The following is a 21,678-nucleotide window of genomic DNA, read 5'->3' as shown; positions in this document are numbered from 1 at the left end:
TGTCTTGATGCTTTAATGGTTTAAATTCATGCAGACATCCTGGAACTTGAGTAAATTATGCATTTAAAATATTCTCATGAACTCTTGTCATATCAAAAAATCAGACAGATAACAGGCATAACTTAATTGGAAAGATAACTGGAAGTACAGTAAGCTGTACTAGGCAACCAAAAATGTCTTATCAACCCTCATCAGCACCTTCAGTCTGAAATTTCTCAGGGCACATCTTGACAGCAGAGGAAAATCTAGATGTGGAATTAATCAATGGTTCCTCCGCAATGTTGGCAGTGGTCACCATGCCTAAGAGTAGTGTCATTCCTGACAACTCCAGAGGGGTCAAGTCCTCCAGATCATGATCCAATGTAAGGGCCGCTGAATCTGGGGATCTGTCAGCTTTTTCAAAACTCTGAGGTGGGAAAACAAGTACAATTAGAATTCAGTCCACGAAATAACACACAATTATAAAAGAGACTAGGTATTTTTACCAAGACATATTCTGGGTTTATATTGGACTTGTGTGTGTGTGTGATGCCATACACACTGCTTATAAGGCTTTGACTAATGGGGATATAATCCCCAAGAACTAAGTTAATAGAAATCCCTTTCTGTAACACAGACCCTGATATTTCAGCTGCTCAACTTCACTCAGCACCGCAGACTGGCTCTTTTTCGGAGGATAGGACTATAAAACATTGATCCTGTTAATTGCAAGGCATAGTAATGGCAAAACAGGGATGGAAATGATGTTATTGATCCAAACTGCAAGGGGCACACAGTAATAAATCATAATCTGCAAAGTTTTCATACCAGCTGGCGTCCCCCACTCTAAAACCATGCACCTGCCTATACAGGTTGAGCTGGAAGTTTATCTCATCGATTACAGGTGCCAGGCATGATTTCCCCACCCGTTAGGGCCTGTAGGAAGCTCCTAGCGCTCGGGGACTTTCCTGTTGCTGCCAATGCAGCATTTAGCACAATAGCTTTGCAGCAGTGTTACCGACTAGCTTACTCCAATAAAATAAACTTTTAAAAGATCATTGCATTTTAACAGGACTGGAATAATTTGCTTTTTTCCCTGCCTGTTCTGGGCCTGTTTAAGCAGACTGCTCTTTGACTGATATTTTTCTAAGTGTTACTGTAATAGAAAGTGGGAAACAGTACTAATTTTTAAATAATGTTACTACATTGTACAAAAACTTGCACACAAGCAGCAGGAGCTGTGAAAGCATACACCATGTAGAGCTCACCCTGAAAAGGACTTCCTTGCACATGCTTACTGACATGCTAAAGTGTTTGCAGGATCTAGCTGAGAATCGATCATCTGTATACATCACAATCATACATATATTTATTGCACTAACACTCGAGAAATATCTTCCTTGAAACGATGCTGCTGCGTGCTGAAAAAGATACCTAGCCGATACGGACTGAACTGATCACAGCTGCAGTAGCCCGCTAGGAAAAGAGAGAAGTTAAAAAGCTCCTTGATAAGTCCGGAACATCTTTCAGCAGTGTGATAAATTTGAATGACAGCAGTAATATCAGGGATTACTTATTCTCCATGGATATCTCTGACCTCGTCACTTGAGAATTCAACTAATTGGACAGAAGAAGAAGAAAAAAGTAAACATATTAATTAAACTCATGCATTGGACTTTATATGGAAACTGTCCATCCATTTTGATATGAAAGACAAAACACGTATTTGTTTTGTTTGTCCAGCTGTTAGATGATAGGTTTAAATCCCCTTGCCCATCCAGTTTAGACAAAACCTTCTGATATTTTAATCACTTGGCTGTGTGGGAAGGCTGAAATAAAGGAAGAATGTATTACAGGGTCTGATCCTTATCTGGATTAAATGAGCAGAAAACTGTTGAAGCTAATGATACCATAATGGATTATTATTGCCTTCTACTTATTGTCCTGCATAATCTGGCCATTTGCATTTGCTGCAATATCTAAGAAGGAGTATGGACATCAATGTTGGTTAAAAAAAAAAATGAAACGGCTTTCTTAAAATGAGAAAAAATCTGGATATTAGTTGGTCACAGGGACTTACCCTTTAACTTACACTTAAAAAGATGTCATTAAAAACTCTTTGCTGCATCACTAATCCAGATCGAAGGATGCAAGTTCCAGGCTTCTGGAGGAGAGATAATTACTGGAAACTCATAGAAACCACCTAAATTCTGTTTGAATTTTCATACACAGAGCAGATGTTTTGACAGATGGATGGACTTTATTTTTGTAACTGTCCGGGAAAAGTCTGCATAACACAGCCTAATCAGTGTTACATATCTGTAGTGTTTGTTTTTCAATCTTTCTGCACTTGGCTCCTATGCTTTTGGTTGCAGACATTTTCTTTGTAATTTATTTTTTCAGCCTAATCTCTCTCTGCATAAGCCCTTCTATCAATTTGGTATATAAATATTAGAAAACTCTTAAAAAATAAATGTGTATGTTTGTTTAGTAAGTCAGACATATTGATCTTTCATATAGTGGGTGCCCTTCTGGGAAACTTAATTAATGCTTTATCTTCTCTTCAAGACAGGCCCTCTGCCCTTATACATAGTATATAATATTTGCAACAGAAATTTAGAGTTAAGATGTCTGTCCAGACACACCGGACCTCTATGACTTTAATTCACACTCCAAATGTAAGTGACAGTCTAATAATTTCTCAACTTGTTCTACAAGTAGGAGTTCAGTACAGCAGAATTTGCAGTGGGATTGGTGCTTTGGCTGTGTTACCGTCGTATGACACAGATGGTTTTAGCCACTTCCATTTCAATAAACTGTCAGCGTGGAGCTGAGGATCTGAACCCCATAACCTCCTCAGTCAAGTTTAGAGGAAGCGTAAACATCTGTAATGTACTTGAAGTTGCAACCTTTTTCTCACTGGGGGATGCCCAGTAAACTTCTGGGGCACTGTTCCTTCCAGGTGGCCAAATGAACCTTTAACTCCTGTATGCAAGGTAGAATGGCTTCAGCTGGATCTCCTTCTGCCCTCACATGCCAAACGAACCCCAAGAAAGCCTGTAGGGTCTGCTTGGGCTTTGGTGAGGGATTCAGTCCATATTCCTTCAAGCAGAGAAACAAACTGGATTGTGCCTTACGTTTGGGGTGAGTGCTTCAGCTACCACACATGGCAGAGCCAGGGCATGAACCGTTTCTTTGGCCATGCTTTGGAGGGTATTGACAATCGTGCTATCACAGGACTGTTTGCAGAAGCAGATCCAGAAGTCACACTGTAAAAAGATAAAAAAGTGGCTATCTAAAGAAGTTCCCTCTGTCAGGATAGGAAGACCTTGCAGGCTACGCTAAAAAGTCTCCGACATGATGTAGGGGCTTAGCTGCTTGGTTTTTAAGGTAGAGGTACTTCTGTACAAGGCCAGAACCTGCAGCTCTTGGGGAAACCTTATACCATTTATTGAAATATAAATGAAGATTAATCCTCTCCAGGGGTAGGCAAGATAAAAGAATGAGGGTTTTGAGGACTGCAGTAACTCCCTCATGATGTACCTAATTTTCACTTTGAATATCTACCTCAATCATTCTGTACCATATGCAATCACTTATGCTTCTGCTGTATGTATATATAAATAAACTCAAGCTTTAGGGCATAAACCAGCTTTATATAGACAAGGAAAGTTTCCTGATATTAAGCTGCCCATTATAATAAACAGGATTATTAGGTGGAAAAATTTATAATGATTCGCTATGGTGATTCCAGTGCTCCTCCTCTTTAAGATTTATTTTCATAACCCATCCAAGTAACACTTTCCTGCCTACAGAGAACTTTGCAAACCTTGCATTCATTTTCTTTCACATTATTAGGCTTAAAAGTATTTTAGACCCCACACCACCCTGCTATCACATATGAAAAAAAACCCAATTTCTACCTGGAAAATAATTTCTAAACCTCTAATTTTCTTCCTTTGGCTGTTCTACTTGACGAAGAACAATATTCAAAGGGTATGGATATCTCCAGACTATGTTCCCTTTAAACAACTTCCCTTCCCTGGGGAAAGTGAAAATGGATACAAAGGCACTGGGGGGCTGAACTCACATGCAGACACAGTGTTTAAATTCCCTGACAATTTGTTCCTTACAGCTTCTGGCTCTGGGTTACTTCCTCTTCCTCCGGTGGATATTTTCTCCCGTCTGCTGTATTTTACCGAGATACTACATTTCTTTTGTTGTCTTTGTCTCCTTTCCAGTGCCTTACACTCTGAGATCATGTAGTGAAATGCCTCCTTCTGCTGGCACAGGCCTTCACACTAACAATATAGCGCTGGCCCCGGGGTCTGGCAAGGGGAGATGCTGCTGCCAAGTGGGACAAGCCCAGTTGGAGACACCCAAGTCATTCCAGGCCTCCAGCCAAGGGGGTCGGGGACTCGCTTTGTAGTCGAGTTGACGTAGCCACTGGTATGGGGACCAGCAGAGCTCTCTGCCAGGTTTCACAACTGGCGGTGCCTGAATGCTGTTGTAGGAGCCTTGCCGTGAGGGTGGGAATGGGGAAACAGAGGCTGAAAATGGGAGTCGGTCACCCAAGTCTCATGTAGTGACGGACCCAAATTGCATTCAGTGTACACACACTTTCCCCAGTCAGAATCTCTTCTTCGTCGTACATGTGTGCTGAGATTTAGAGTCCGAGCAAATCATTCAAAGCTGTTAAAGTTGGTATATTATAGACTTATGGGAAGATTTTTCTTCCCGGAGCCGCGTAAACTGGGAAAACCTAATATTCACCATCACAAAGCAAACTCTTGCTAAGTTCAGAATATCAAACACACAGGTACGACATTTCCACCCATGACGCTGTACCTGTGCAGCTGTACTTGAGCACAATTAGGCAAAGGAAGGAATCTGATTACTCTGTGTTTGAAATCAATGCTCCTGTTGCTAACGTTCCAGGGAGAATAGCACCGTCTCCCAGGCAGGGCAGAAACTTCACTTTGAACTTCCTGAGTTGACAAGGGCTTAAATCAGAACTGTAACTTTACTTTGATGTCATTTATTGTGGTTTAATACCCCTCTTTATTTATTTTTTTACAACCATGTAAAATATATAAAGAAACTTAATCTGTTAGGGAGGTGTATGAGAATTTACTGAATAGACCTTAATGGTTCCTTTATGCGGCTATAAAACACAGGGAATCTATAAGAGCAGTCTGAATTGGACTAGGAACTTTAAATGTTATATAAATTTATTTGTCATAGTCAAAAGGTTTATTGCTGTAGGTATTTACCTTCCCCATTGTTTAACTAGGTTGTGTATTTCTCAGACATCTATGGTAAAAAATATGTTGTACAAGGAATTAAGGAGAGCTTAAAAGCAGGAATGAATAAGCCAAATCTGCTTTTGGAAATATATTATAAAACCGGAGTAACTTTACTGATATTAATGCATTTACACTACTATCAATCCTGAACACTTGAAGCACAAATATGGCTATGATAGAGTTAATTCCCCCCCAGGTTAATCTGGAATAATTCAGTGAAGCTGATGATAGAATATTTCTTAATTTCCATCCATAGAAATCAAAGAAATCTCTGCCCCTAACCTAAGTAGGTTTTTCCATCTCACCTTTAGAGTATTAGCTATCTAATACCTTCTTGCTGTATATTATAGATAAGCAGCTGAACAGTATTTAGCAAGTGCATATAGCGTCACGGATGGAGTGTTGCTGTAAATCAGAATAGCTCCTCTGAAATCAGAATCTGTTCTGATTCACACTGGCTGTGGGTCTAGCCCATGCACTCACAGCATTTTGCAAAGGTATGCGTCCACTGGCCTCTAACATTTCATGTTCCTCAGGTAGGCAATTTTTGAACGCTTTAATAAAGCGTAGAAGTAGACCACAAAGGCATTTTTTAAATCATGATACATCAAACCAGACAAGGCAAAGCACAGACCTGCTGAAACAGTAGTGTCATTAAATTTGGCCAGATACAACTCTAAGTGAGAAAATTCTGAATTATTTAATAATGCACAAATCATTGGTCAGTTTTAAACTATGTAGAGTCGAAGTCAGGTGCTCCATCTGAAACACAGAATAGCAGAGTTTAAGAAAGATTCTATTTCAGTTTTGTTCATTTTTAATGTTACATGAATTTGCCCATTTTTATTCTTGCAGGCCTTGAATTATTAACACGCTTTCATGGTTTTCCCATATTTCTTTTATTAAAAGGAACAAAGGACAACAGCATTAAGAACACTATTGAAACACACATTGTAAATTTGATGATTTATGCCAGGTATTTTCTTAGTACTGTACCACTGTGACAGTGGAAAGCAGTCTGTGGATACATATATGTATAATAAATGTATGTTCATGCTTATACATGTGTGGGAGGAAGAATACATATGCAGCAGAAATTGTGTGTGTTTTTATTAAGAAAGGTCAGAATGGAAAGAATTAAGAGAGACCCCTGGTAACATCTATCTCTATTTCTTTCAATTTCCTGTTGGATTACCTTAACTATCTTTATGTTTTCTCTTCCATCTCAGTTGGAAAGATAACTTAAGTAATCAGCAGTAAGCCAAGGATGTAGTAAGATTCTGTATGCTTTTCTCTGGGTGCTCTTTTTAATACATTGCCATTATCTGTTATGCAAATAAACAATAAAATTGGAAGAGCAATGTCATTTCAGTACAGTCCTTTGTGTAAGGCAGGGAATCAGTATTTTATCTGTGTAAGTTTGTTGCTTTTGCCTGTGGTGGCCTAAGGCATGCCTCAAATTGCACATGCATTTTCCTGGCAGAGCTATTATTTTGTGTTTGAGAGTATCATCTGTTTAATTAGCAAGCAAGTTACAGAGACGGATGATGCCAGTCAATGAGATTTCTGTGGAGGTGGTAGCTCAGGAGAGGTACAGCTGAGTACTGTACCAAAAAAGTAATCAAATATGCATAGAAAAGTTTCCTTAATTTCAAACAGAAATTTTACTGGAAAAGGTTATTTTATGTCAATGTTCTTATTCCTCTCCTATTTGAAATCCATTATTTGTAATTGTGTCAGTAGACTGATTCACAGGCATTGACATATTTATTTTCTTGTTAGACATGATTGAAACAAAAATATTAAATAAATGGAAAAAGTTGACATCTTGACTTCAGGTTAGACATTTCCAGTTTAATAACATTAGGCATTAATAATGACATTTTGTTAACAGATAACAGATAATGTTTGTACTAGGGACTGTTAGTGTTGCTATTAAGTTTTTAATTGCTGAGAACTAGAATTATTCATGATGTATAATTTACTTAGGTAGAAAATGTAAAGTCCAAGTCTTGCAAAGCTTACATTCTAGGGGCTGTCAATAACTGCATTAAAGTTTAACATAAGTATTCATCTTTGTAAAACTGGCCCCTAAACACAGACAATAGGGGTGAGGCAACATTCATATTATTGTTAGAAATGTTATATCAATGATTTGTTTTTCATCAACTCCTTCCATCTGGCCCATCTTTCTTCTAATTGTTACTTAATTGTATACAAGCAAACAGTTGGTCCATTTTTCTTCATTATTTCATTCTGACACATTTCTATAAATGGGTTTTGTCTTACAAACACAGCAATAGCATAAATTACAAAGATGAAACGTGTCTGAAACAAAAATTAGGAAATTTTATTGTGTAATCTGTCCTTCAGGGGTGGATGCTTTATTAAATGGCAACCAAAGATATTTAAATGAGAACCTAAATCAGGCTATTTATTAAATGCTTAGCAATAAACAAGTTCATAAAGAGCATGAAATGATGACACTTTTAAAATATGTTCATTCAGCCATACCTCCCTAACACAGAAGCGCTCCCATTAGTCAGAATCACTGAATTAACTCTGTGGATACATTTTTTCCCCCTTTTCTTTGCAGAGAGAATGTGCTAATTTCATCAAAGTGCTTAAGGCTTACAATTCAACCCACTTGTACGCTTGCGGAACAGGGGCTTTTCATCCAGTCTGCACCTATATTGAAGTTGGAAGCCATCCTGAGGTAAACTGTCTTAAAACAATATTTTTCTTTTTCCTCTTTTTAATCTTTATTGGTGTTTAGCCATGATCTCTTTCTGCCAAAATGCACTCTCATTAGTTTCTGTGTCTCAGTGAGTGGATCTGGTAAGACTTGCTCCTGACTCAGGTGCTGACGTGCTGATTGATAAATCACAGCAGAATCTGCACTGTTCTCCCCTACACAGCATCTTTTCCCCCAGGGGCTTAAATAAATATGAGTAAGCCATTCTACCTGGTTCATGAGGTTAAAAGCACTGTCTTTTCTTTGGTCAGGACAGATACCAGCTAGGAGAGGGGTAGTGCAGCCTGTGTCTTTATTCTGGGGCCAGCTCTGTCCTTTAGTCTCCTACCAGTCAGACACCGTGGCAGCTTTCTCCCAGCTGGGAATTAAAATAGTGTCACACATTTGTAAATCCCGCTTCTCAAATTTGTCCTAACACACTGACAGTTTTTCATATGTGACTTAGGTTTTGTTTCCTTACTTCTTAGTGAAAAATAAATCACTTTTCCTCTCTCTTTTCCCCCTTTTTTTAACCTGTAGCTTGCTGACTTTTGCTTAGTGTTGCAGAACTTGCAGTAGCTCTTGTACTGTTTTGTCATAATGAAATAGGTCATCATAACAAAATAGATAAGCATGGTCTTCCCTGGTGAAAAACAGTATTACTCACAGAAAGCAATGGGACTATGCTGATTTTCAACACTTTTTCTCTCCAGAAAGGCCAATCTTCTATTGTCCTGATGAGTATGTAATATACATTAGTCCACTTCACTTTGTTTTCAGTTTGGCTTACCTGAGTGTTGCTCGATGGACTGTTTCAGTTTAGCAACCAGACTCTTGATGTGTTTTCAGCAGTCACTAATTTATGGATATGTTTTACTGGTGAATCCATAGCTGTGTTACTTGTAGCTTCTGTGATCGTTGAAGAAGAGCTCTTTCAAGTTACCTTACAGTTTTGCAATTCAGGTTTGCAGATTTCCCTGAAAATAAAGACATCATTGTTAAATGAATGAGGACTCAGTTATTTAAAAATCAGAATTTCTTCTTGTAGAAAAATTAACAGATCTTTTGAGTGTTGAATTTATAGTCTGGCAACCGTTTTTCCCCATAATAACGTCTTTCAATATTTGAAACCTGAGTCTTTAAAACGTTCTAAGCATAAGGTTTTGAAGCGATAAAGGAGCTGCAAAGTAGAAAGGGGTTTTTTTTTCATATTCTTTAATGCTTGATTCCAGAATGCATTCTTGGCAATTAGTGATTGTGTCTTGACCACACACAGTATGTCATTGCTTACTGCATTAAACAGATTCTCTGCTTCCTGAGATCCATTTGGGAATTGGTAGACATATTAATTAACTCTAGTTCCGTAAGATGTGTGTCAATCAATTCTTGGCTATCTGCCAAGTGAATCTATCTGCAGAGAGATAGCTGGTATGAGGTCATTTACTTCTACATTTGGCTGTTTTATGACTGTACCATAAAACTAACACACACTTTATCAAGGATTTATAGAAAGGATGATCAGAGATGAGAGGCCAGATCCAACCTTGGTTTAACATTCCAGATTTTGAAAGTCTTGAGTCAATGATGTGTTTGGCCCTGGAGCTGAAAGAGGATGTTTGTTTTAGCTTCTTTCTAGCAGTCCCTAACTATAAACAAAATCTAAATTGTTCCTGGTTTTGGTCATTTATGCAGTAATTTTGTTAGTCCCCCTGCGCCTGAATCATTCTCATGACCCTTGGTTTCACCTTTGCAAACCAGGGAAGTCAGGAGTATGTTTACCTCAACTGCCTCGGACACTGTTAGCCTTTGATTTCCTTTCATGATTAAGCTATGAGTGAAATCATCTTCACCTGCCCTTCCAGTGGCCCAGGTTTCTGTGTCCTCTGGACAGCTGTGCAGGAGGGTCACTGCCTCCTCGGCCCAGGTCTGCCCACGCAGGGAGAAAGTGGGGCAGGCAGGAGGCAGCATATCACCCCCTCTTCTCAGGCTTTGACAAACCTGACAGTCAGCCTGGGTTCTGTCCCTTGCAAAGGTGAAAATCAGGCGCATAAATACATTTATTAGGTTTGCAATGAAAAATAATCCGGCCTGTCTCTGTCTCTCAGCTAGGGCCTGCTCCTTCCTTTCCCATACGACCTAGCCAGGAATTTCAAATGTGCATCTCCTCCCGGAGCTGGGGAAGAAGAGGGTGCTTGATTGACAGTAGCTATTAGAGACACCACGGATGGGGGGGATACAATATTAACCCCTGCACGCTGCATCTGTGAGAGCCAGATGGTTTACGTTGTCATGTCAGACAGCAGCACTGGATGTGTCAAAGGGCCATTGCTTCTGTATCATGTATAGTTTATACCTTCCTAGCATACTAAAAAAGGTAAAAAGTATAAGCAAAGGCAAGCAGTTGATTTTGAGTTAAAAAATTGCCATCTAAAACATTTCCTGAAGATTCCTTTTCTGCCACAACACTTGTGGAAAATTAACTGACTTCACCATCTGCTTATTTATTTTTCAAGCACTTAGAGAGGTAAATGTGAACTGATTAGGGGAATAGTCAGGGAATGTACCTACTGTCTAATAAGACTGCTTGTTTATGTGAGCTCTGAATATAACCCACCTGCCTGAGTCTGGTGGAGGAGAGGAAATTAGCGTGTGCCAAACTGAAGAGGATGGAGAAGTGAAATTTAAAGAAAAGAGTGGCAAGCGATAGTGAAAACACTGAAAGCAATTGGAGTAGGCTGCAGGAGGCTGCAATACGGTACAATTTTTATGATTAGGGAAAGGAAATAAATTACTTTGTGTGACAGCCATAAAGTAATGGGAATATGAATTGTTATATCTGTTGAATATCTCTTCGATATGAAGCAGCGTATCACAGCCCCATTCCATACTTGAAGAAAACCATTTCTAGTGATGAAACTAGGCAGGTCTAATTGAGTTTGATGAAGTACAGTATCAGAAATAATAATAAAAAGGTAAAAGGATATGAACAGCATGCTGTGCATCTGATTAAAAATGATCTGCACAAATGTATACAGCCTAATATGTTGTGAATTACACTGTAGGCTAAGGAGTAAAGCAGGCTAATCTTCACTTAAATCCATTCCAGATGTGTAAGTGAACAACCACAGTATTTAGAGAGAAGAATAAAGTTGATGTTTGAAGAGACCTTAAGCACGTAAGCCATAAGTAAGCAGGAAAGAACATATTTAGAGAGAACGTAGCATGCGTATACGCAGAAAATACCTGAGGAGAGCCTAATTTAAAGCTTGAGGTCATCCATTGGAGAGGCTATATTTGTACTTTCATTGAATGGGACAAACTGGCTCATATGCAGATGTCTACATTGTGCATGCCTGAGTTTAGCTGAGATGACCCAACACAGACACCTACACCAACTTCAGGGATCCGGGCTTAGGCAACATGTGGCATTCTCTCCACATAACGCAATATAATGCAAGAAACCAATTATCAGACTAAATAAGAAAGTAATTAGTAAAGCTATGTTCTGCTCCCACTGACTTCTGAGGAAACAGGATTGGATGTGTAGGAATGTTGTACTTAACGGTTGCAAAATTACACAAGTCAGATCTGTGCTTGAAAGGAACAAATCCAACTGCAGGGAGACACAGAGGTGCATTAAACCCCCTAAAAATTCACAACAGGATGCAGAATGCACCTGCCAGTGCATGCCTGAGCAGGAGGAAGGAGCCCTGCTCCCTTTCCCCAGGGCTCCCTTTGGGGTAGTTTGTGTGAACCAGCAGGGAACAGTCTTGTGTTGGAAAGAACAGGATTTCCCATTTACTTAACCCTTACATACAAGTGGGGGTATAGAGAATGCCCTATAGAACCTTTTTTTTTAACGCTCAGACAGGCATTACAAGAGCTGTACAAAATTGTTTGCCAGATCCTCAGCAGGAATACATTAGGGTTTCTTCAATGGAGGTAAATCAATAGATGCTGTCTGAAGAACTAACCCGGCTTCTTTTATTGTCTCCTAATTCCAAATTTCTTGTCATTGTCCGACAGATTAAAACTCACTTTTAACTGGATGAATTTAAAAGATCTGGGATCACTTTACTTGCAGGTTATTTCTCATTCTTAATCAATAAAGAAGCTCTAAATTTAGTTCAGATTTATGATGTACATAAAACATTAAGTTATTGCATATGAAGTTATATAACACTACCACCTGTAACATATTTGCTTTTTCCGGACTCTGTGTATTTTAAAAATCTTTGCTTCAACTCATAAAATTTTGCTGAATTATACTTTTGACTTTTTTTATCCCTTCTGTACTTCACATTAGAAGAGGTCTTGAGTGCATTTGCTAAGTAATGGACATCCTGTGCTGATACATTTATGCATCTGTCTTTTTTGCCTGCATATAAGTCTATATATATTATATATATATGTATATAGTGATGGAAAAGCAGGTTTTTTCCAAAAAGAATGACTTTGAAGGAACACATTACTTGAAGGACCAGCACTACTGCTGGTAGAAAAAATATGTTGTGTTTCATTATCTAATGTGAAATTCAGGGTGAAACATTGAGTTCAGTAGTAGCAGATGTGGCATAAATTGGCGTAGCTTCATTGAAGACAGCAGAGTTGTGTCAGTTTACATCAGTTAAGATTCTGACCTGTGGTTTTTAAGTGAAACATTTGAGCAAATGATTTTTAAGTTAAGAATCACCTCAGGCTAATTTTCCTTCCAGCTAATTAATTATACCTTTATATGGGATTTATATGCTTACCAAATATATAGACAAAATATGAAGGAAGAGGATACTGTTAAAGGATTATTCTCATTTGTGATATAACAGTTCTGTGATAGAACTATTATTTGTGACACAGCAGTTCTAAGCATCACTGTAATCACAGAGAAATGCCAATACAGGAAGATCTAGTTTACAGACTATAACAGCCTATTTGAGTTCATAGATGCTTTAACCTTTCAAACCACTAGATATCCACTTGCTACAGTACATGAAAATAAAACTGAAGAACCTGATCCCTAGCTTATAAGTGCCTTCTAGAGCACTTCTTTCAATCACCTGGGTAGTTTTGCCATGGGAAAAAAGAAAATCTCTCTCAGATGTTTAAAGGCTGATATACTTCCCCTTGTTTCATAAAAAGCAGGGTAATGATTTCTGCTATATTGGGAAATCCCAGGTGCTGGGCCTTTTTGCCATACTGATGTTCTTGTCTGTGGAGGATGGCAGGTGACAGGATAGTCAGTGTCAGGCACACATCTGTCCTGGCATCTCATAGGGTCAGTGGCCAACATCACAAAATAAAGAGGCTTGGTTCCTCTGGAGGCTGCTGGGTCTGCAAACCATCACTTCTGCTGCTCCACATGACATCGATTTCCAGTCCCTTAGGCTACCCTGCGTGAAAACTCTTTGCATAAAATCAGGCTTTTCACACTGTCGTAGTTTAACCCCAGCCGGCAACTAATCCCCCCACAGCCACTCACTCCCTCCCCTCCGGTGGGATGGGGAAGAGAATCAGAAGAGTAAAAGTGAGAAAACTCCTGGGTTGAGATAAAGACAGCTGAACAGGTAAAGCAAAAGCCATGCACCCAAGCAAAGCAAACCAAGGAATTCATTCGCCACTTCCCATGGGCAGGCAGGTGTTCAGCCATCTCCAGGACAGCAGGGCTCCATCACACCTAACGGTGACTTGGGAAGACAAACACCATCGCTCCGAACATCCCCCCTTCCTCCTTCTTCCCCCCGCTTTATACGCTGAGCACGACGTCTTATGGTCTGGAATATCCCTTGGGTCAGCTTTGGTGGTATGAGAAGCAGAAAAGCCCTTGGCTCTGGGTAAGCTCTGCTTAGGAGTAACAAAAACATCCCTGTGTTATCAACACTGTTTCCAGCACAAATCCAAAACACAGCCCCACACCAGCTACTATGATGAAAATTAACTCTATCCCAGCCAAAACCGATACACACACATGTACAATTTACCTCCACTTGTTAAAAAGAACAAATCTTGGCATAGCTATAACCTTCCTAGCATTTTGGAAGTATATAGTTTTATATACAGTTCTATATAGAATATAAATCTTATTCCAAGCCATAATTCACTATCAAATTGGTTGCAAAGGAATATGCTATGGGAACTTTCAAATAACCTGAAAACAATATTTACAAGAGGAGTACAGCGAAGGCACAGAGAACATGACAGTCCTTTCTCATAGAACAACCGTAAGCGAGGCAGTTGTTCTGGTAAGGTCCGACAAATATTTCTGTAAGGAAACCAGGATGTGTTGATGGGAGCTCTGCACATTTTTAAGCACCATCATGCACAAGCAGGCCAAGTGCTATGTCCCAAATGGAACCTCTTGTTATGTGGCATTATCTTGTGATAAAGTTACAGAAGTAGAAGGTCACCATAAAAAGGTAACTTGACTCCTATTTAAAAGACTTTTTGAAAAACTCCATAAAGCCCTTTGTAAACAAATATTAATCAGGTTCATGGTTAAATGCTATTATTTATGAAGGCCTGTCTTTGAATACACCACAGATCTCCTTTGACTTTAGCTGTATTTTGAACACTTGGTTTGCTAACAGAGAAGTTAAACCAGGAAAACTCAGATTTTTCAAAACTTCATCCTGTCATCCCCAAGCAAAATATAATTCCAATAAAAATTTGTTTCCAGAGTAGATCCTTTAAAGTAGGACTATTAGGCTTTATGCGATAATTTAGCTGTCAGAATAGTTTAATTTATGAGGTAAAGTTCTCTCAACTGAGTAGCACACATGGCAGCAATGGCTGACATCTTTCCTACCCCTCGCTGTTGGGAAAGTCTATGCAGCACTACAGCTGTTTCATCCTCAGCAAAGTGAGACAATGAAGAGAAAAATTTCGAAAGAGATTTTTTTCCAAGTATCTTATTTTAACAAGATAAGAATCGATTTCCTAATACAAATTCTAAAGCATACTAAACTTTTGCTGTAAACCACACAGTTAAAAGTATAATAATTTAAATTTGCAGCTAGTGTTCATTACCCTGACATATTCAATTAAGAAGAACATGCCTTTATGACAGCTGAATATTTGACAACTTGCTGATCCATTTGATCTTCCATTTACCAACGTAAAGGTATATTTGTAAGAATAGGACTGTTCCAAATCATATGCATGCAAAGGATCTGGCTTAGTATCTTAAAATTCAAATACAGTACAAATATAATTTTTTGGGGGAAAGTATTTAGCAAAGGGCTCATGCTTTAATCATTGACAGGAACTGTGAACATCATAGGTTTTCAGCTGTCATTTAATGCATTCAGTCCTGCCCTTGTATATTTCCTAATTACACCTAAGCAATTTGGAATCTATTTATGTCTAAAGTGACAGAAAGTCAGTAATTATGTTTGAGGTTCACTCTGAGATTTACAAGTTGAACATTTACATGCAGGAAATGAAATCAAGTTTTAAACTATCACAAGTCAAAACAGTGTGGTTGGCTATTTTATTTTTTCACCTTTATTCCTCAGTCTACAGACTTAAATGGTTTAGGCAAAATGGAGGCACAGTTCTTTAGTAAGTCATACAGAGGAGAGGTATAAGATATGATGAGAAGCAGAACAAAGACATGGAATTTACAGCCACAAGGGCCATTTGTTGCACAGCAGAAACCACTAATGAAACCCCTATTATTATTCAAGTCCGATCAGTTCAGCTATTCAGTAACTAACTTTTATTTAGGACTTCATAAATATATCCAAATTGCTATGGCAGACCTCCCAGTTTATTCCTAAGTAAAAAAAAAAAAAAAAAAATCAACTCCAGAACCATATTACTTTATACATATGTTTTAAAGAAAATGTAAATGAAAGTCACTCCACAGGTGATGTTCCAGCACTCTACAGTTTGGTTTTAATAGAAAACTTCCCTGAGATGAGAGAGGACTGGTAGGGATATGGTCTGTAGAGAGCATTGGTGTTTCCGTGGATCTGGTCTGATCACTACAGACCTGCAGTGACACAGAAGGAAGCTTGGTAGTAGGAAGATCCTGCATATTCTCCTCCACTGTTGAAAAAAACCAACTCACACAAAGTAACTGTTAACACAGATTTTTTTTTAGATTTTTCTCAGTGCAAAAAGGGGCCGGTGTGAACGATAGTGTCAAATTTGACCCCCCTGCCTCCTAATGAGAGGAATCTATGCACTAGCATGCTTCCACTGAGATAACTGAGAAGACCATTGTTCCCTCACCGTACAGTACATGGCTTTTGCCTTCTGTGGCTGAGAAATGCTGGTTGATTACAGTGGAGAACTGTATACAGTATGCCACAGCTGAATGACTTCCATGAATAAGAAACTAAAGCCAGTCGACATATTCATTAGGTTCAAAGAAATGAGTCTCAGAACTGTGGGAAAACTTTTGTTTACGCTGCTAGAGGGGAGGAAAAAAAAAAAGAGTGAGATAGAAAGAGACCTCCATGGAAGTAAATGCGCAGAGTGGAGGGTGCACACGTGCACATGCAGAACTGTTGAGTGGATTTTCACTTATACCACATGCAATGCCTTGCTTTGTGAGTCCATGTCTTAAAACCATGGGTAACTTTCAATATGCTCAGATAATGAGTGATTCAAGTTAAAGACACTCTTAGGATCTGGGTTTAATTTCTTTTTTTTAAAATGTGGAGTGTTTTTTCCTAGTAGTAGTTGTCTTCAGTGAAGTTCTTTATGACTTATACTGGTGTAACTAAGACTGATGTTCACTCTTCATTTGTACAGTCACAGAAAAAAACATTAATTTCTAGCATTGTTAGAGTGATGACTCAGAGTTTTGTGTCTGCTTTAGGAAAATTAATTTCAGCAATGGCTACCAGAGGAGCTGAAAATACACCCACTGTTTGCATTTGGATGTTCATTATTTCTCCTATCAATTAAAGGATGTTATGATGAATTATTTATTTCCACAATGTAAATATTCCCACTGGCACATGATTACCTTACTTTACCATGAGATGATACAGTTTTCCTAATTCATTACAGACTTAGATTGTACTTTTAAGAGAGATGGCAATCACATTAAGATGTTGATCCAATTTTCTGGGTGGGAATATTATGTTTGTTCATCAACAGAGCCCATAATATTTCTAGTAGCACAGAAGTTCAGCATTTGCCTCTTGTTAGAGTAACAATTGAAAACATTAACCCAACTTCACAGTCATGCAACATATGCAAAATTTCATCCACACACCTCCTGAAACAAAAGACAAGTATGGCTGAATCCTTTGATCTCTCGACCAACATGGGGGAGAAAAAAATAAAATAACAAACCACCATCTGTTGGGAAACCGATGTAATAAAAACAGTGGAAAGCCAGCCTATAGTATAGACTGACTTAATTGAGGAAATGACTTATAAATAGAATTATTTCTTGATTTAGAGGCGCAGGAGGAAGCAAAACTGAAAGAAGGAGTTACTGAACTCAGATTCGGATAGATCAGCATCAAAGCAACATTATTCATTGTGGAATCCACGTTACAAGGCTCCAGTTGACAGGGGCTGACCTCATGAAGAAGAATCATATTTTAAGTGTGATTTCTGCCTCTGAAGGAAGTGACTGTATTGTGTTTGTAGTTCAGTACAAACATCTTGTCAAATAGTCTTTAAACAACCAAGGTCACGACGCAGCAGGTTTTAGCTGTGGGTGATGTTCCACATACAGGCCATAGGGCTGTGAAACGCAGAACAGCAAACTAACCAGTTATATTAAATATTCAGACATGAGGACCTAACCAAGAGCCTACTGATGTTAACTAACTCCACTGGTCTAAAATTTGCCTAAAATTTGATGAGAGCTGATGTGCTGTGAAGTGTCTTTCAGGCCTGATTTTTAAAAGTTGTAGGATATATTTAACTCTCGGAAGTTACATGCGAGTCTGAAAACACTACCTATGTCCATGCTTTCAGACCAGTCTAATATGTAAAGTTTCTGCATGTTCACGTTGTTTAAGCTTAGTGGTACCTCAGCACAGTGACTGGCCGGCGGTTAGTCCCACAAGGGGCCCAGAGAGGCTGTGTATGGCCACAGCGCCAGCTGCTCAGCAGTGATGGAGAGATTCATGCCTGAGCTTCTCCTCAAAACCTCCTCCTGATGTTGCTTCTGGCTGGAAGTCTCACTCATTCCGAATTCCCAGAAAAGGGGCATTTCCCCAAAGGAAAGATGAGAAGACTTATGGGTTTAAAAGCAATCTTTCAAACAGATTCAGGAAAGAAAAAAGTCACTTTCCACAATGGGAGGCCTCCTTGGTGTGCTTCCAAGCTCCTTATACATCTCTTTATTTCATCAACAGATGCATTTGGCGTGACAAAACTGGCTTCTCCACAGTGATTAAATCTTATTTCTCCTTTGATAAAAAGCAGAGTAACTGCAGGTGAAGCTACTATTTCTGTGAGTAAACAGCAGTACATAGGTATTTCCAGCAGTTGCCTGGTGGAACAGGAAATAATTGTTCTTCTCCTGCTATCTTGACCATCCCCATTTTTATGTACAGACTCATATTTATGTGAAAAAGCTTCCAAATACTTTCCAGATGCCTCCTTGCCTTTACAAGATTTTGAAACTGAGTTTCTTCTCTGCTCTGTGTTATACAAAGAGTGTCTCAAATTTGTTGCTAAGTTCATAAATCATAAAATTCCACTATTCCTTAGCTCAGTAATAATGCTAAATATTGATGCTTTGATTAGCAATTAGTACTTTGCTTCTTAAGGAGAGAATTTGCTGAACCTTGTAAGAAAGCAAATGAGAATTAATCCCATATATGCCATACACACAGAGAAGATGGCTCCAAGAGGAATGATCTCTGCAAAACAAGAGCAGATACAGTTTAACCATTACGTCACTTTCTAACTTTGCTAAATACCTTTACAAAGGATAAAGAAAATGTTTTTTATCAGTATACAACCTTTCATCTTTTTGCATCACATGTTTTGCTGGCGTAAGATGACACAGATAGATTAACAATCAGGTATTTCAAGATCTTAAAAGTCTTACAGGAGAGAAAATCCTTCATCCTTCTTTAAACAATACCTTTCTGTGAATAGAGACCCAGTACATTGGTCAGCTTGACTGCTTCAATAGTACCTGTCTGCAGGAAGAAAATCCAGTTTTAAGAATTTAGACAGATTGGATTTTGTGCACGGAAGGAACATGGGACTGTGCATAAAATCATCTAAAAATAACAGACGTGAAAGCAGTGCAGAGGCATAAATAATTATCTTCATTATACATTAGTCCATATATCTTTTGCTATGAACGGTTAATCAATTTACTGCTGAAAGACTGTGGGAGATTAAGAATAGTACTGAAACAGGCAGTGTTTTAAATATTTGTGGTTGTCCCATATGCCTACTGCTTGTGTGATGCTGGAAATCAGACTAAGTGATCACAGCAACTCTTTCTGTCCTCAAAATCTAAGAAGAAAACCACTTAAAGTCAGTTGTGAAAAAAAATTATTTACTCTTCCATTCATTCTCAGTTCTAGCTTACATAGTTTGTAACAACTTGCTTTCTGTTTGTGGCACTCAGTAAGTCTATTTGGAAATGTGCTGGTTTCTTTTTGAGCTCCTGAGTATAAACCATACAGAATCTCTGTATCATCCCTCAAATACCATTCCTGTGAGGAAAATGTACTGTGCCCTTCTGTTCCTTCCTTCACCTCTCCCTCGTTTATGTAAGACAAATAATTTAGTGACTATGACCTGACTCAGATGAAATACATGCCTCTGACTTGTTCATGCCTCTGTGGACTTTGAGTAAATTAGTTATTTCCGAAGTAACTAATTTCATTGGAAAAGGGTGAGTAACTTTCCACCATTACTTGGGAGCTAAAGAAAAGACGAGCTAATACCTGGGTTGTTTTTTTTTCTTTCTCTTCAGCTTCTGTATTATTTGCTGTAGACAAATCACATATGGTTATTTTTATTTATTCCCAGAAGGAAACTTTGTTTTTTAAAATGTGGTTTTTCTTTAGCTCAGTGAGTCAGAAAAGAATGTGAGAAACACATTGTATGAAAAACCAGTCACCACTGGAAAACTTAGATAAAAAGAGGTATTGTGCAGAATGAATTAATGTATCATGATGAATTCATGTCTATTAGAATTGGCAGTGACTTGCTATGTCATCTAATCTATTCTAATTTGTGTACATCTGCAGTCATCTACAAGTCTGGACTGTCTTCTCACCTGTAGTGATATAAATCACAACTAGTGATTCTTGCAGTACAGCACTGATTTGCATTTTAATTCTTCCATTTTCAAATATTGCACAGCTAATCATAATTATACACATTGTCCAGTCCTAAGCAACTTTTTTCATATTTAGTGTATGTATCAAACAGTTCCAGAAGAGCTGTCATGTAACTTTTCTATTGTATGATTTCATATATTTTAGTTAAGAAATGCTACATGATTTATGAAAATCTATGGATTCCTCTGAGTTGCAACATGGTCACACTCAGGGAAATATGTTAATAAACGTTTGCAAGTACATAATCAGATGAGAACACAATACTCTCCATTAATGAAATATGATCCATAATGAATCTTGCATGGGAGTGCTAATAACTACCTTTAGGTTAAAGTGCTCAGATGTCACAGTATAACAATATCTGTCTTAGATGTGTATCATTACAGCAAAGTAATTAAAGGTTACTTAGCTGTTAAATGGTTACCTTGGAGGAATCCTTCAGTAATGTGGTTTCAAACATGCCTTCACAATGAAATTAATTAAGGAAATTAAATATCAGCCTTGTAGTAATCTATTATATGTGCAGAATATCTGGCATGTAAATGTATAATAAGATTGGTGGCATAAAGCTGAGGACTTGAAGATATGCCCATTTGTTTTTAAACATAAAACAATCCTGGTTGTTCTTATATGTAAAATACTGCTTATGCTATTGGGTTAAAAAGAACAGTGACAACATTGCAGAAGAGAAATGGAACGTCAAAATTATCATGGTCACGTTCCATGTGCTGCGTGAGTGCAAAGCTCAAGTAGCACCCCTCAGGATGAGAGAAGTATTAAAATTTACTTGATCCTTTTCACACCTCTGCACTACGTGGAGTTAAAAGCCTGGTAACGAGCGACTAGAGTTTTGCTAACAGCTCAGTCTGACTCATCAGGAGGATGCTTTCAGGGGTTACTAGCTTGCTGCCTTCTGTGTTTAATAGATACCACACCAGGAAAGTTGAGCAAGCAGCTTGATCTGGATATAAACATTTCTCATCACCTGTTCAAGTGGGAATATGACATGGGCAACACCAGTGACAGAGTGGAGCACTACAGAAATGAGAGAAAGTTATTTTTTCCCCATAATTTTCATGCTGGATTGAAATCTCATTTCATAGATTTTGACTTAAAAAATAATTTCCTAGCATTATGCAAACTGGCAGTGACAAATACACAGTATATTCTGTTTTTTTCTTTGTTTAAAGAGAAACAATCCACTAGATAAATAGATCATTAATCTGAGACCTTTTCATATGTAAGCAAGAAGATGTAAAGTTCCCATCTCTGCTGTCCTCCTGAAACATTGGCCTTGCTCCAGGCTATGAAATTATTCACATACCTTAAGTTTACCCTTATTTAAATGTTTTGCCTGATCATGTCTTTTGACAAAACAGGA

At 38.3% G+C, this 21,678-nt stretch overlaps 1 protein-coding gene across 1 annotated transcript in view; it reads left to right on the top strand.

Moving 5' to 3' along the window:
- SEMA3A (sema domain, immunoglobulin domain (Ig), short basic domain, secreted, (semaphorin) 3A) overlaps nt 1-21,678 on the top strand; it is a 167,542-nt gene that overhangs the window by 61,170 nt on the left and 84,694 nt on the right. The window contains exon 5 of the mRNA XM_010580947.1: nt 7,882-8,001. Coding sequence (XP_010579249.1) covers nt 7,882-8,001 — 120 coding nt within the window. The remainder of the gene's footprint in view (nt 1-7,881; nt 8,002-21,678) is intronic.

The sequence above is a fragment of the Haliaeetus leucocephalus genome, unplaced genomic scaffold (assembly GCF_000737465.1).
Source record: "Haliaeetus leucocephalus isolate CR32 unplaced genomic scaffold, Haliaeetus_leucocephalus-4.0 Scaffold751, whole genome shotgun sequence".
NCBI classification, from domain to species: domain Eukaryota; kingdom Metazoa; phylum Chordata; class Aves; order Accipitriformes; family Accipitridae; genus Haliaeetus; species Haliaeetus leucocephalus.
Note: the sequence above shows the minus strand (reverse complement) of the source record. Positions and strands in the feature narration are given on the sequence as shown.